General features: G+C 39.4%; 1 protein-coding gene across 18 annotated transcripts in view; it reads right to left on the bottom strand.

Annotated features, from left to right (window-relative positions):
* Positions 1 to 16,852, bottom strand: part of arvcfb (ARVCF delta catenin family member b) — a 202,531-nt gene that overhangs the window by 76,148 nt on the left and 109,531 nt on the right. For 15 of the 18 annotated variants that reach the window (XM_067520515.1, XM_067520507.1, XM_067520509.1 and 12 more), the window contains 2 exons: positions 1,955 to 2,113; positions 1,130 to 1,150 (listed from right to left, as the gene is read on the bottom strand). In XM_067520515.1, the coding sequence (XP_067376616.1) occupies positions 1,130 to 1,150; positions 1,955 to 2,113 (180 nt within the window). The remainder of the gene's footprint in view (positions 1 to 1,129; positions 1,151 to 1,954; positions 2,114 to 16,852) is intronic. The other 3 variants (XM_067520520.1, XM_067520525.1, XM_067520522.1) reach the window with 1 other exon arrangement.

Here is a 16,852-nt window from a genome sequence, read left to right as displayed (position 1 = left end):
AAAAAAATAACTGTTACACAGGTGAGGTTGTGCTAAAAACAAATGACACCAAATATTGGCATGGTAAAATATAAAGGTGAAATATAAAGTCAAATCAAAAGTCTTCAAAAAACAGATATACCCTAGACCTCTGAGGGTTAAAAGAGACAATTAATAATAAAGCTTTTTTAATCAGTTGATATTGATAATAATCAAAATATATTTAAATTAATTCAATAAAATGTATATGTTCAATCCGTGATCCCAGCTATGTGTTGAAGTGTCCCTATGGAAGACGCTGAACCCCAAGTTGCTCCTGGTGGTTCAGCACCTTGCATGGCAGCCACTCCCATCAGTGAAAGGGTGAATGAGAAGCAATGTTGTAAAGCGCTTTGGATAAAAGCACTACATAAGTGGCCATTTAGCATTTAATTAGTTATAAGTATTTTTTACTTATGGATCCTGAGAAACCTTTCTGAATTAAAGCAGTTTGTTACTATTGCTGCTCTTTCCGCCCTCATTATTTTCTGGCAACAACTCAACTCTTCTCCAGTTGTTCTTTAGACTCTTCCTGCATTCGAGATCTGCCTTCCACCACTTTTATTTTGTTTGAAGGCTCATGTGAGACATCCACATCACAGCACTTACATACAAACTACCAATATCAAGATATGACAACATTTGTCATGGGGAGAAATTATCACAATGTATGAAAGACAATATAATATGGCACAGCTCTAAGTAATAATGTGTGCTTATGGTTAAAGTGCAAAAAAAGTGCAGTAATGTAAGATGCTTTTATCTCATAATATTCCTGTGGGAATGCAGAATGTATTATTGGTGTTAAGTAGTGGTATTTTTTATCTATTATTATGCCAATGAGGAATGTTACAGGATACAATTTATAAGAGAGAAACAGAGAAAGAGAAGGAGAGAGACAGAAGACCATGCATAAGACATAATCAGAGGAATGGAACTTATCCTAGGAGGTGGAAGCTAGAAAGTATTTTTATTTTGGGATTTTAAATTGGAGTATTATTTGGTTTGTGATGAAGCCAGCTGTGCGGCACACTGCTGCTGCAGCCTGTAGGGGAACACATAAAATGGTGGCATGGTGGGAAAAGCCATAATAGTGTAAAAGTCCACTCACCTTCACCTTAGCTGACACATCCTTATAGAAAAACAACAAAACACAGTAGAGGACCAATCAACAAAAGAGGAATGGAGAAGCACAAAACTGGAAAAAATACCAATGGAATGGGCTAAAAAATAACACAATTATCAAATGCATAAATCCATGAGAAGGAGATGATACCACTTTGGGCTATAGGATTATGGGATTTAGAGTTCTTAAGGATGGAAGTCTGGGAGTGGAAGCAGCAATCCACAACAATCATATAAAGCAATATTAAAATAATTTAAAGGGACTCTATGGGTGTTTGCAGCAAAGAGCTCATTGAGGTCTCTGTGTCACAATACTGCATCAACTCAGAGGTGTCAAATACCCCTTTTCCACATAGCCAGTTTCAGGGCTGGTTCTGCGCCAGTGTCTATTTTAGAACTAGTTCTCTGCCTTTCGACAGCTAAAGAACAGCAACAATTTCTTGCTGAGGTAGAACCAAGAACAGCTTTTGACTGTGATTTGGGGTGTGGTTATTCTGACCAACAAGAAAAATTGTTTTCTAAAGTTAGATGCATAGTTTAGTAGATTGGTATATCTGCAATGTATACAGACATGTAATAACACTGGCTCTACATCCTGTGAAAAACAAAGCCGTTCCTAACAGCTTCACAAGATAAACAAGCTCTTAACCAACTCTAGCACCAGCCCAGCAAGGATTTTTTTTTTAGAGCTAAATATGTCCAATATCAATACAATATGAAAATACAGTGCATGGTCAATGAACACATTTCTAGAATTTAATTATCATATTTCTGTTTTCTTTACTAAGTTGACTGCACCTTTGTGTCTTACCTTGGTTTCTGTGCGCCGTGTGGTGCCATCATCAGAGGTGACCACTGAGACGTGGGAAGTGGGGGTGCCTGGATCTTCCTCTATGGTGACGGTCTCCTCTACCACCTCCTGTGGCTCCTGCATCATGGCCAGGGATGTGGCGTTACTGGGGCTCTGCTCCTGTGCAGATAAAGGAAAGAACAAGTTATTCATTTTTTTTATATTAAGAAGTAAGGAAAATAGAAAGGCAGCAGAGAATCCAGGTAATCTTCCATTAATAACCAGATGAAACTTTAATTAAGCCACTACAGCATCACAATATTAAAATTCAGCTGAAAAAAATACAGCAAACATCAGAAGATTTTTTAATGCTATTGCATGTCATCTAACCCACAATTTGCAGTGTGACACTTAAACATCAAGTACTGGGGTGTAAAGAGTGAAACACAAAAAATGAATAGTAATGTGTGGAAAATAAACACACTGCAATACACTGACACAAAGGTTCTTAAAATAAGGCCTGACACGACCCGAGAAAACCTGAGTCTAACTAAACCAGATCCAAAAAAATGTGGTTATGGTTAAACAAATCCAGTCCCCTGGACTCAAAGTGGGACGCTGTACAATCACCACACTACTAACAATGCCTGCTATATGTACAAGTAGAACATTATACGGACTTAGTTTTCCTTGACAGTCCATGATTTATTTGGGCCTCCGTCCAAACACTGCAGTGAAGCCTAGCTAGCAAATACTTACCTCTTGAGACTGAGTTAAAGTTTCTTTCTAGGTAAGTGTAAGCCGGAAGGGACTGTTTTTCATTCATAATTCATTGGGTGGTCATGGATTTAAAGAAAAAGTGTCCATCGGCTCTGGATGAAAGTGAGTATAGACTTTTCCATACCTCATCTGACCCTGCATGAATGCATGAGAAAAATGTAATTCTGGCTGCATTTCCTGCTGATGGATAATGATATGAAGCCAGTGGTCAGAGGTAGTGTCATGGCCTGTTGCTGTGCACAAGTGTGACAAAATTACAGCTCATGTGGTGGAGAGGGGAAGGAAGTTCATTTGAGGCAATCAGCATTAACTAAAACAATACAGAACCAAAAGAGGGAGAGAAAATGACAATGGCATAGACCGAAAAGAGCAGGAATAGCATTGTGTAGTGGAAACTACAGTTTTTCTGTAAAGGGAGAAAAAAGAAAACATGGGGTTTTATACTTGTGTGGTATGGCATTTCAGTATGTGCACTGTACTTTTAATTGAATAGAGGAAAGACATTTGATTCATAAATGTGCACCAAAACCAAATTATACATATATATAATATATATAATATTTTGGTTGGTACTTTTTTCTTACTTAGATAAAAGATCAAACACTATTTTTGTTTGAACATTTTGCACTAAGCTGCAGGGACAGACAGAGAGAATGCTGCGGAGGGAGCACAAGAAAAAGTTTTAGTGTTTTGCTCCACTGTGTTCTTTGGTAAAACACCACAAGTGATGCCTTATGGAGGAAAACTGCATGTTTTCTTCACATCTATGAAGACAAAAACAAGTGGACAGTTCTTCACTGATGAGCCAAATCCTCTCAGGCTTCAAAGGCCCATACAGTCTCCAGTTCTTTTTGCTGATGAGTTAAGTGTGCATTGTTTATGTCCTACATATTTTGCCCTAAACCCACGATTCTCCCTCTTCTCCATGTCATTGTTGTGACAAAGACTTAGGCACTAGCTTTGGGCATCACCGCCTTCAACAGAAAAAAGTACATTCAAACTTTACCTGGTCTACTCAATCCGGGAATAAGTAGTCAATTAGCACTCTGAACTGAGCTGAGTTAGGTCATTACACTTGGAGAAAGGTTTCCAAGTCCCATTAGTGGGGTTAATGAATGGGAAGGCCATCTGCTGCATAGAAAGAGGCATATTTATTTACACACAACCAACACTTTTTACAACTGACCTCAGGCTAAACAGCACTGCTCTGCTGGGAAGGGCCTGCTAATGCTATTCAGAAAAGGTCAGTGCTGATTAGTTGCCTCCAATGAACACCCTTTGTTCTGTTCAATTATAAATGTGAATTACCTCTCTGACTCAATGCCCAGTGCTGAAAACAACAGCGGATGGTACCTCATTTTTGGAGTCTCTGTGTGTGTACAGCAGACATTTTAAATTTGCACTGTGAAATATACAATGTTCATTGCCAAGTGTGTCTGAATCAAAGATCCATTTAACAACCAAAATCAGGCATTGTTCAGATACAGATCAGACCAAAACTTAAAACCAATACACTCGAGTAAGACTGCTACTACTGAGACTACTGCAAAGCTGCTGTATTGGATTGCATTAGATTGTACAGGTGTACCTAATAAAGTGGCATTTGATTATACATACACTGATATTGTGTCTGTTAACAGAAAAAAAAACAACTGTTTACAAAGACACCTCGTGAGGCCTTTGGCATCAGACAGACCCTATTTCACTGCTTTATCTGCCCATGAAATCTGACAAACAAATAAACTGTATCCCTCTGAATTTTCCTTTCTAGTAAGGTTCACTCTGTGACGCCAGTGGAGATGCCATCAAAACAGAAATATTTAATGAAAGCAGCACCATCATATACTTATTTAAAACACATAATACTTAGTAAAGCATTGGAAACAGAGGGAGGAGGAATCCTTAGAGGCGTGCTGACAAACTGGCTTCTTCATCCAAGCTTAATGTGGTGTCTCTCACTTTTCCCCGCTCTCGTCTTTGCATGCACGGAGAGAGAGAGAGTAGAGCTGAACTCAACATTACAGCCCCTAAATAAATGATTAAAAGCCGTCTAGCTGAAGGCTAGTAAGGCTGTCTGCCAGTCCCAGAAGAAAACAAGCCGAGAAAAGAAGGGAAGCATACTCTTTAGTCAAGGGTGGAAGAAGTGGAGCACAGTGAGTTAATAAAAGATCTTAACAAGATGAATGATAAGGTGTCACACGAGTAGGAGAGAATGTGGTAAGGAAGGGGGAGGAGGTTTGAGTATATGTAAACGTGATTTGTATTAGTGTTTGGAATAAAGATAACCTGGGACAGGCAAGTTTATAATGTGTCAGTTGCAGACTAAAATTGTCATTATGATCACACAAACAAAAAAAGAAAACTGTCTCACTTAAGAACTACCTGAGGATCCCTTGAGCAGTGCAAATAAATGCACCTGTTTCCGTGGCACAACTGTGGCTGCACTTAGCAACACATTATGAAAATGTGAAAGTGGGTGTCAGCAAGAGTCATAACTGAATAAAGAGCATATAAAATTATTAAAAATAGCGGGGACAGACTACATAACAGATGCTTTTATAAACCCAGGTAAGCCTATCAGTTAAAGACCCGGGTTTATCCAGAACGATAGAGAAACACACACACACACACACGGCAGGTCTCGAGCCAAAGTAAATAAGTGACTTAGCATAAACTTAGCAGAGGCAGAGGCATCTGACTTCTAAAGAAGTCCTATGAATTTTTATAACCCTTTATCATCTGCTTTAGCTCTGACTAGTATGAGAAATATGAGGAAGAAGCAAGAGTTTGGTGCTTGTTCTTTTACTAAACTATCCCACCCACTTCTGTACTATCATGCATTATTAAATGCCACCATATAATTTGGATTTGGCACAAAAAATATTAGCTTTTATGTTTAGGCACAAAAACAAGGTTAGGATTAAAGAATAGTGAGGTTGGGGATATTACAGAAATAAAGTGTAACAACTAACAATATCAAATGAGACAAGAACTTGTGTCTCTCATCTCAAAGTCCTGTTTGTTTTCACCTAGACATCCACACTGACCTCCTCCCTAAAAATCTTCTTTTCTCCATCTATACCACATCCCTGTGTTTTATCATCCCTTCACATGGCTTTTCCTATCATTCCAATGTTGATGACACACAAATCTTCCACTGGATGACTCTATTGACTCATCGTGTATTTCTAGATGAGAGAGAGAGCGAGACATCTTCTACCTTTCTAAATATGCAACCCAACTCATAGTACAGGCACTGGTGATATTTTGTTTCAATAATTACAATGCTCTGCTGACAAGGCTACCAGCATGAAAATGTACCTCTAAGTCTCACCCATAATAAATATGCCAGGCAGATAATGACTCATATCTCCTTATTCTATACCATGATAATGCTTGAATTGGCCAAATAATAATATAAAGTTTTATATTTAGATTTGCAACATTAAACCAAACTCGTCCTTGTCATAAAAATCCTACAGAATCAAAGCCTACGAATGCAATATGTTGAAACAGGCCCTCAAGCAAGCTCCTGCAGTGCATATTTCATTACATGGATCATGCAGAGATATACAGCTCCTTAAGAGCAACTAATCTCAACCATAATGGGGTGGTGTGCTGAGAAGAGAAGAAGGAGGAGGATGAATACAAAAGCGAAAGATGAAGTGATACAATGGTGTCAATTAGTGGCAACCCGCTATCTGCCATCAATCTACAGCCATTCATCATCTATGTTCAATGAGCTGCTCACTGTTGTCTGAAAATGGAGAGATGGAGTAAAATGTTGGAAAAGGAGAGAGCGAACACTGATAAGGGGCTTTTTCCTTCCCCGAGGACAGAATCACAACAAGAAAACTTCAGTTGGATTTAAAAGGATGAGTCATCCCTGCCGTTGGTGTCCCATGATTATAGTACAAATTGTTCGTACATTTTATTGATGCTTCACTGATACTATTGGAACTAAAAATAGCAATGTTAAGCAAAAGTACAGCAGTACAGCTCAATACTTTCTGTCTATACTTGTGTGTAAAGTATGCTTTTTGCTGCAATAGTAAAATCATCTTGAACTGATGTTTTCTAAATTAAATAAAACGTTATAAACTTAAGACTCAATTTCGTTTAAGAAACCTTCTTATCTGACACTGTCATATTGTGCTATCAGGTCTGTTCCCTCAAATGACAAAACAAATTGGTACTAGTGATTTAGTCAATGCCTACGAATGTAACTGCATGTAACTGCAGCATAACCTTCACATTGCAGTTTGGGTCTTTAACATTTTAGCTTGGTTAATAAAAACGTGGTGTTCTTCAAAACCCTTTTTTTAATTTCAAAAAAAGTTCCAAATGTCTTATGTTTGTTAAACTAAACAGTGCTCTCCTAAAGTCTCTGCTGCCATGTCCGTTACTTGATTTGACCACTGCTGCCACTGATACTACAGTATATGGTTACCAGAAAACGTTCATCCAGAACAACCAAAACAACCAAAATATGATCAATTTTATATTTGAGGTGATCAATAAGTTTATGTATATGTCCCAATATATGTCCCAATATAATATGTCCCAACAAGCCTAATACGTACAAACCGTAGTATATAAAAACTAAGCCACAAACCCAGTGCACGAAAACTGTCAGAATGAATCAAAGTACAATAGGCTCAAACTAAACATTTTCTTTTTCACAGATGCAAGAGAAGTGGGGAAATAAATGCACTTTTGCATTGCAGTTTCCCAGTTTTCTGCATAAATCGATCATGAAATGTGATTTGAAGTCACAAATTAACAAACATGATATTTCTGAGTCAATTTTTTCATGTCTTTATTGAGCACACCTATTAAAGCTACAAAGTGATGTTGGAAAGAGGTAATAGCAGTAATAGGCTTCTGATGTCACTAATTATTAACTAGAGTCAGATGTTTGCAAACCTGGGGTCCAATCAATAAAAACAGATTTGAAGTGTAGAGACTAAGCTTAATCGTACACAATCGCAGAGAGTAGAAATTAAAACCTGAACATCTTTGATTGAACCTGGTCAGAGTGTATCTTTGCGTGGCTTTAGGGCTGAGACAACAGAATCTTTGAAATCTTCACTTGGTCATGCTCACCTTCCTTTCTGATGCACACATACATGCTCAGTCTCAACCTGAACCCTGTCCAGTGACTAACAGGATTTCACTCCAGAGGAATGCCAGCAATCATTACATGGTTCTTATACAATTAATCCTGCAGCAAAGATCCCCTGCCTAACCTTGGGCTGTTCAGTTTTTTATATCAGCCCCTTCTGTCTCTACCACCTGCCCCCTCGGCAGCTCTCCACAGCAAAGAGTCAACGAGTAAGTTTAAAACAGATAGTTGGGGTGAAAGTGAGGAGAATGTTGGAGGATAGTGCACTAGGGTGACTGTCTGATCCAAACATCCAGCCAAAACCAGACTTGTTTGTGGGATGAAGCAAAAGCAGAAGGGAAGTCAAGTAACGGAAGGGGAACTAAAGGGGCTGACAATGCATGGCAAAGAACCAAAAACACAAAGCATACTCTCCCAGTGTAAAAAAGAGGAGGGGGGGACAGTCACAAGCAAGGCCAGTCAGAGGTCCATATTCTCAGGAATGATAGGACGGTCAACTGACCAGGTTTTGGACTGTGTGGGGTGGTGATCTTTGTTAGTGTGCATGCTTCAATTCTAAAAGTCCTTCTGGTCAATTGTTTTAAGAGGTGATGGACAAACAGACACAAAAACACAAACCAGGGCCAAAGCCCTGATGATGCAGCTGGGAATGATGGGCCCTTAATCTCTCTTTCTCTGGCGACTGATCCTGGGCCAAATCTGGGCTTCTCGCCCTCTCCCTTCTCTTTCACGCTTGGCTTCCTTGTTTCAGACACCTCCATCATTTCCCTTTCCCAGAAGCCCCATCTACTTCCCCTCATGCCACCCTCAGTCAACACTTTTTGTTCCTTTACAACTGATCCCAGAAACAGGACAGGATTTGCCAGACTGCTTTGCAGGACCAGACCTTTTAAGGGTCACCTCTGAGCCTCGCAACCTACCACCCAGCCAAAAGAAAAGACTCCCTGCAGCTAAAGCTTGATTGCTTCCCGACAGGGCATCACAACCACATTTTCAAACTGTGAACCTGCTATTTGGGAACAGATGGAAATCCTGGGTCAACCCTTGGCCCCACCTAAATCTGTGAAATAATATTCCCATTTAAATTGGCCAGGAGATGTTTTGAAATCTTGGATAATTTCTTACATATGCCATCAATTATGCACCTTATATGAAACACATGGAGTCACATACCACATGTGCTTTCCTCATAATTCAGGGCCTGGAGCAAAATTTGGAGTCAAAAATACCAAAAGTCACAACATGGCATACAGAGTTGAACTCTCCAACTACAGCAGTGGGTAGAAAAATAAATTGTGCAGATCTTCAGTAACAAAACCAAAGTAACAAAGAGGGAGAGAAAAGGGGAAAAAGGAGAAACCACTTGGAGCCGGTGGAGTAAAAATAAAACAGAGATTCACGGAAAGGGGTCTGGGCTACTGGCCTGGGTTTGATTGTTTAGAAAGCGGGTGCGGCCACGAGAGAAAGAGAAAAAGAAGAATAGAGTGCTGTAGAGTAAGATTAGTGGTAGCTGGCCATGATCGATGGGTGGTGGGCGGGGTATATGAGGGGGTGGTTGTTTTGCTGTGATGGCGTAATTCTGGGCTCCCGTGGGTGGGTTGTTTGCAGTGCCCCTCCCCTCAGCATCTGTATTACTGTTAGCACTACTCTGTCAGAGGCCTGGTGATTGAAGGAGGGGTTGAAGAACGCCGTGGGCAGGCTTTGCCAGAAGTTCAGTTCATGTGAGGTCTTCTGGAGATTTAGGGAGCTGGAAGGGAGACATATGTTCCACTTCCTGTCAGGCTACCAGTGCAATACTTACTGTCCCTGTGACATCTTTTCTACAAAAGTCTTCTATTTACAGAAATTTGCACCCTCCCCTCCATCTCTGGCTTTATTTCTGTCTCTCTTACAGTAAAGCCCAGGGCAGTTGTAATGGAGGACTATTAAGAGGCTTAAGTGGGTGCTCTCACTGTTTTAGAAAACACAACAAACGCCATCCTCTGGCATTGGGGTGGGGGGTTGTGTGGGGGATTCTTTATAGGAAGAGAGCAGAATGTTATTTAAACAGTGCCCCTAAAACAAACAAGAGTGGCTGACAAAGTAGGGGTTTTCCTCAATTTAAAGCAATTTAAAGTTCCATCACAAGTGTAGGAACGTCTACACTGCCCCTCAGGAGGTAATACAGCTGAGACTGAAAGTTGGGACTGCATGCACATCAATGCAATCTCTAGTTAGGACACTTTGAACAAATGAAATTGCTTCTCATAAGCGGACATTTACTCCCCATCTTGCCAGGAAACCCCATAGCCTACTGAAGGAGCCCCAGAACCCTGAGACACCACAGCCATTTAGAGGGCCGCTCTAAAAAGCCATTGTTGCTCTTATAGATAACATTTTGCAGAGTTAATGCAGTCCATCACAATAACTGTGGCTTTTTTTCAAATATGCACTCTGTCAAACATGATTAATCCCCCTCTGGGGATATTTTTACAGCCTTGTGCCAACAGCTTGGTAAAGGATTGGGCTCATTTTAAGGGCAATGGCATGGTGTCAGAGCCAGAGGCAGAGGACAAGCCGTGAAAACTGACCTAGGAAGGAATCCCTGCCAATTTACTGCTAACCTTCAATGGGTTGCGAGATAAGGTGAAACTGGTTGTATATGTTTCCCATGAAGGAGCCATTGTGGAGCTGGATACATTTATCAGGAAGCTTGAGCTATGGCCTATTCACTTTATTTATTTTTATCTCTTTGTCAGACAAAAAGATATTACTCAGAAGGTCTTGTGTAGTGCATGTGTGTGTATGTGTGCGAGTATTGAAGTAGAATGAGTGCATACATCAGGACAGTGCAGAGCCCTCTCACTTCGAGTGCTTCCATGTCCACAAGACACATTTTGCAAAGAACGACAAAACAATAAACAGGAACTTTTACCGGTAAGTACTCTTTTTTTTCCACTAGTTTATGGAAGCCATACCAATGTGACCCCCACCGTGCATACATTTAAAATTGAAATCTAGTGATGTAACTTTCACAACCGATCTAGTTCTTTTTAACATCTTACTGGTAGCTACGAAGGCATCCAAGAGCCTTTCTTGTTGATGTTGTGCCTAAAATTCACTACCTGTTCTATATCCACTCTACTGCCTTTTCTACATGAAGAATGAGAACTAGCCCTTCCCCGGAGATAGATGTTGTTGATTTACTTAAGGCCGTACGATTTGTCCAGGGCTGCACACCATTTTATTACCCCTCTTCCTCAGCGTGATGAGTGTAAGAGCAGTGGTAGAGTGATGAAGTGAGTAAATGAAGAGAGACAAGAACAAACCTGTAAATCAGTGAAAACAAATGTTCTTTTGTAAATGTTACACAGCGGTTACATTCTAAAAGACAAATAAACACAGTCACACCTCCATACAATCCTGCAACAAGGAATTTGTATGAATACAAAATTAGGTTATGTTAAAATTAGGTCTGGAGATATGGTTTTGTGCTAATAAACCAATTTTACACATTACAAATAAATTATATTGATGGGATGTTTAAGTTTGAATCTGATATTAGACTACCCATTTTAAGGTACAATATGTTGGCCTCATAAATTCTGTCACATTCTGTATTCCGTTAGCATAACCAGCCTGACAGAAGAGGAACATCCCAGAGGGCTTTAATTATAGCCCCCAGTGAGACAGGAACAATTATTTAAGTAAATAAATACATATGCAATAAATACATCTTATTAATACTCACATTGCTTTATTTGAGCTTTACATTGAATTTACCAATCAAAGTGTTGCATGAGAAATAAATAACCCAGAATGTTTTGTGTATGCATGCAAAACATCTATTATCCACTTGCCACAGTGCCTGAAAATGTTCTAGGAGAAACACCGGTGTTCTGTGTATAACATATTTTTGCATTCAAAGTGTAGGACTAATGGGGAAGTATGCATTCTAATACAACTAGTATTATTGATAAAAGTCTTAAGTAATAAATAGTATGTAATAAATGTCAAATAGATCCTGCTCACAAGCTGAACACAGTATATCTTTTTGGGCTGCAGCTAACAATTACTTTCACTACTGAATAATTTACAAGTCATTCCTTAGAATTAAATTATTAACTTAAAATGATAAATGTTTATCACAAGTTGCCAAAGCCACATATTACACCCGTTGTTTTGATCCAACACCACAAAACTCAGATATTGTTAGATATTTAATTGCAAATGATGCAAATGATAAATAAAACATTTTAATATTGAACATTTGGTATTTTTGTAGGCTGCATGACTTAATGGAATAATAAATCATCAAAAGGTGATGTTTCTTAATTGTTTTGTAAATCTGTGGTTTCAACTAGAGCAGTGCCATATTTCTGCTTTCACAAAATATTGAAAGGAAGGTAATAATTCTCCCTCATGATAGGAATTTGGCATAGTAATGATATAGCTACTTACACATGCACCTTTTACACATCCCTAAAAGAACAATAACGGTATAAGGATCTCAAACATTGAGAGTAAGGGGAAAAATTCATTACACAAAAACTTCTGTCATTTAAAAATTGTTCAGCTAAAAATCAAATATTAATAAAACATCTGTGAGTAACAATAATGTGGTGGAAAACCAAAGCAACAAATGTTTGGTACATGATCATAGGAAACTGAAAACCTAACCTGATTTTAAACTCCAAACCCAACCTGAACCCTCGGGTACTGACAGGTCCCGTCGTACTTGGTTCAGGTATTCACCTTAGTTCCATTGTGCATGTGTTTAAGCAGCTTCATGCATTCAGTCATGGGCAGTTCTGGGGGGTGGTCAGGAAGGCTTGTCAAAGTCTGACCCCTACACAGCACAGTTTGGTCTTTTTGCTGCTGCAGCTCTTGACAACATGTACAGCAAGTACAGCTTTGCACACAAACAGCTGGTAGGATGCACTTTTTACTTTTATACTTTATTTTCAAAGTTTAATTTCAGAGCATGTACTTTCCCACTTTTAGTTGAGTAAAGAAGTGGAAGTCACTTCTTCTAAGTTTACCAGTCTTTTTTTACTAAAGTATCTGTACTTCGACTTGCTAAAGAATGTGTGTACTTTTGTCACCTCTGAAGTGTAGCTTCAGTTCCTTTTCTCTATTTGTTTTTCAATTCTCTTTCCGCATGACTTCCATGCTCTTTTCTCACCTTTTGCCAATTTATTTTATCTTGTGTTTTACCTTTCAAACTCTCCATCTATTTTCTTCCCTTCTTTCATTCCGACCCCTTGTTTAGTGTCATTGCCAATGTATCATATGCTACTACTATCTGTAGATGCTATCAGTATGAGCCATAGTATTTATTAAAAGTCTTTTTTGATGTATCTGTGTTGAGCATTTTCTTTCTCACAAACACTCAAATACCTTTCCAAAACTGTCTTTTTTTAAAATTAAGGTCTTCTGACTATATTTCCTAGCCATAGCCTAGCCAAATTAATTTTATTCTAATCCTTATTCATGTATAAACAAAAATGTTATCTGGATGTTACAAACTCCCCCCCCCCCCCCAGATATATCAGCTCGATAGTGACAAAGGCCTGGAGCAGTGCTCTACACAAACATTGAGTCTGAGCTGTTAGGAGCCAGAGCTTACTTTTTCAACACAACCACAGACCTGAGATCCATGGGTCGACCACAGTACACAAACATCATGCCCTCCAAATAACTCTAAAACAAAGACTGAGCTTGTGTCTGCACAACATAGCATTTTTTTCATGACAAGCCTTATAAAAGAGATAAACTCAAGGGGGAGCAAGGCAAGCCCACCATATCTACATCTTATGTTTTTCACTGCCTAGAAGATCTGGAGTATGGTGCTTTACATAAAAAATATGTTCCAGTTAAAGACTTTTAATGTAAGATTAATTGTGCCGTAAAAAACAATAGCTTATTTACAAAGTAATGGAAGAGGGGCGGCTGTAATTGGTAAAGACAGTCGTCCACGGACCACAGGCTCAGTGGTTCGATCCCCAGTCCCAGCTATATGTCGAAGTGTCTCTGGGCAAGACACTGAACCCCTAACAGCCGATTCCCCTCCCCAGCTGTGCAGTGCTGGTCCAAGCCCAGTAAAAATTGGGGAGTGTTGCGTCAGGAAGGGCATCCTGCGAAAAAACTGTGCCAAATCGACATTTGGATCCGCTGTGGTGACCCTGAACTCACGGGATAAGCCAAAAGGACAAAAAATACTTTATAAACTAATGGAAACAAGCCTACTTGATTTCTCTTAAAGAGAAAAGGAGAGGGAATTTTCTGTGATAGATGGGGAATAAAAAAGGAGAGGGAAAGCAGTCAAAACCCATGTGTGTGTGCATGTGCATGGAAGGCTGAGTAAGCAAGAAAGAATCTTCTAAGCTCACCGTCAAAGCTGCAAGCTAATCATGAATATTTAAAATAAGGCATATATCTGTAATATACAGTATATTTGGTACTTTTTTCCTGCTAAATTAGCAGTGCGAACATTTTGCCAAAGCATAAAAATAGTGTCTCTGAAGCTGTGAGTCATTCACTCATAAAGTGTGGTTTATATCCCAAACATTTGTTGGATGAACTTAAAAATATCAGAAAAACTGCAATTTGAATGATCAGGGGAGCACACTGAAAAGTCTATATTGTAATTTAAATAAGAATGCAAAGTAAAGCCTTTTGGCTGAATCCAAATTGAAAAGGTGCCTTCTATATTGATGCATAAGAAGGATGTGCAAGAAGTAGTTGTTTTTGTTTGTTTGTTTGTTGGTTAAGTTTGAGTCTCACTATGTAATATAGTCATTTCCAAAATCGAAGGAGCTCCCCAAGTTGCTGGATATGAAAGGGCGATTCTAGTCAAGTTTTAGCAGTTCTCAAATTTTATTTTAGTAACATGCACCCTTCATATTCTGTGTATGTGCAGTGGTGCTCTGCAGGTGGTTGGAAAAAAGAGGAGGATGCAGATGAAATATGGATTATCTCCTCTCAGTATCTGGCTAAGCCCCACTTTGCTGGCACTGCTACTTTTCAATGTAGCCCCCCCCGACTCAACCAGCCAGCTGCAGGCCGAGCATCTGGCTGCTAAACCCCCTACCCCTCCTCCATGCTTTTAATCAACTGAACACACACCCAAACACATCCATCTCCCCTCCTGAAGAAACAAAACCCACCCGTCCTGCATCAGCTGCTGCTGTTCTGTGTTTTCTGTTAAACAGGAAATGCTGACTTCTGAAGATTTGGGTATCCAGTAAACAGGATCTTGACCCAAAATAGCTGTTAGCTAAAAGAGAAGTTATGACAGCCCATACACTGCAAAGAGGTAGGTCAGGGTTTTTTGGATGAAGGACAGCAAAGACGTGACTCCCTACAGGAAGGAAATCTCAACCCAGCCCTTAAGAGATCTCTGAGAGCTGCTCCTAATTCTAGGCGCACATACCGCACATTCATCCATCCATCCATCCATCTTTATCCTGTTCAAGGAGCCTATCGCAGCTGTCATTGGGGAAGAGGCAGGGTAGACCCTGGGGAGGTCACAAGTCCATTTTAGAGCAAACACAGAGTGACATACACGGACAACCATTCACACTTATATTCACACGAAGAGGCAATTTAGAGTCACCAATTAACCCAACTTGCACATGCTTTGGACTTTGGAAACCAGAGTACCCTGAAGAAAGCCGGATTCACACCAGGGACCTTCTAAGTGTGAGGCAGCACCACTAACCCCTCCACTACCATGCTGCCCTTACCTCACATTCACCTAGCTTTAATATATTACCTTTCACTTCTCGGACTATAGATTAGAATAGAGGAATATGTAAGATTTCTTTTACAACCTATTCTTTGCTTTTTTCTGCCAACATTCTCACTGGTACATTACAAATATCTGTACTTTGCCCAATAGCTGATCAACATTGTTAAATATATGTTGGACAAAGCATTAAAGCCATCATATAAAATAAACAAACACTAAGGTTTGCAAAACTTATTTGAGTGAAAAAGCAAAAGTCAGAACAATTATTGCCCAAAATATTTTAAAACAATATGGTTTACTGTATGGACAAACCTTTTTTAACTTGGACCTGTCATAAGTGTGCACACACTGTTTTTATGTCCAAGATCTGATATGAAAAAAAATCTGAAAAACACGTTTTTAAAAAAATCACAGTTACATGGCTTCTGTGGGGATATTTTAGACATAAAAACACATTAAATTATTGCATTTTTTTCTGGGGATGCCCCAGTGCCTCCTCAAGGACCTTAGGTGATCACCAGGCTCCACTCTGTAATTGATCCACACCTACAGTATTTTAATCCAGGGATTAAAATACTGTAATTTAATAGCATTTATGCAAAGAACAACAGCCATCGTCTCAGACTTCAGTGAGTGGTGCTTCAGGCTAGTCCACAACCTCACAACCTAAAGAAGCAAGTGAAACAGCAGCTGACAGAGTCACTGCGTCTCTATGTCTACAGCTGTAATTATCAGGAACACTGAGAAGCTTGTGTGTTTTTGTCTCTGTCAGACAGAAGATGTCAAGTCAGCCATCGGATGTCAAGTCAGCCATCGGATGTCTCCTAATTCTGATGGCGTGCAACCGCTCCAAATCAGTTTAGCCTCATCTCCCTCTCCCGATTGACCAAAATACAGGTACTTTCCAGGGACGATTTCAGCAACATGGTGAAGCAAACAAGCATGCAGTATGTTCCTCAATCTATTATCTGTGTTTGAAAACTTTATATTTTATGAATAACTTCCAATTTAAATATTTTACTAAAGTTCTGAAACTGAAAACACTTTTAATCATAAGTGGTGAATTGCTGGCACAGCTTTATGGACAGTTCAGGACAAGCTGACTGCAGACAGAAAGGAAACAGTTTTCTGTTACTTTCCTTCTCCCTACTATGTAATTTAACCCCACTGTGGTGGGCTGAAATTTTTAAGTGAGAGAGCTTCCTAGTACACTTCTCTGTATGTTCTCAATATCGTTGATCCCCTTTTTGCAATCTGCTCAGAACATGTAGTGTTGTAAGCT

Source organism: Channa argus, chromosome 11 (genome assembly GCF_033026475.1).
Source record: "Channa argus isolate prfri chromosome 11, Channa argus male v1.0, whole genome shotgun sequence".
NCBI classification, from domain to species: Eukaryota; Metazoa; Chordata; class Actinopteri; order Anabantiformes; family Channidae; genus Channa; species Channa argus.
This window is presented reverse-complemented; position numbering and strand designations above follow the sequence as displayed.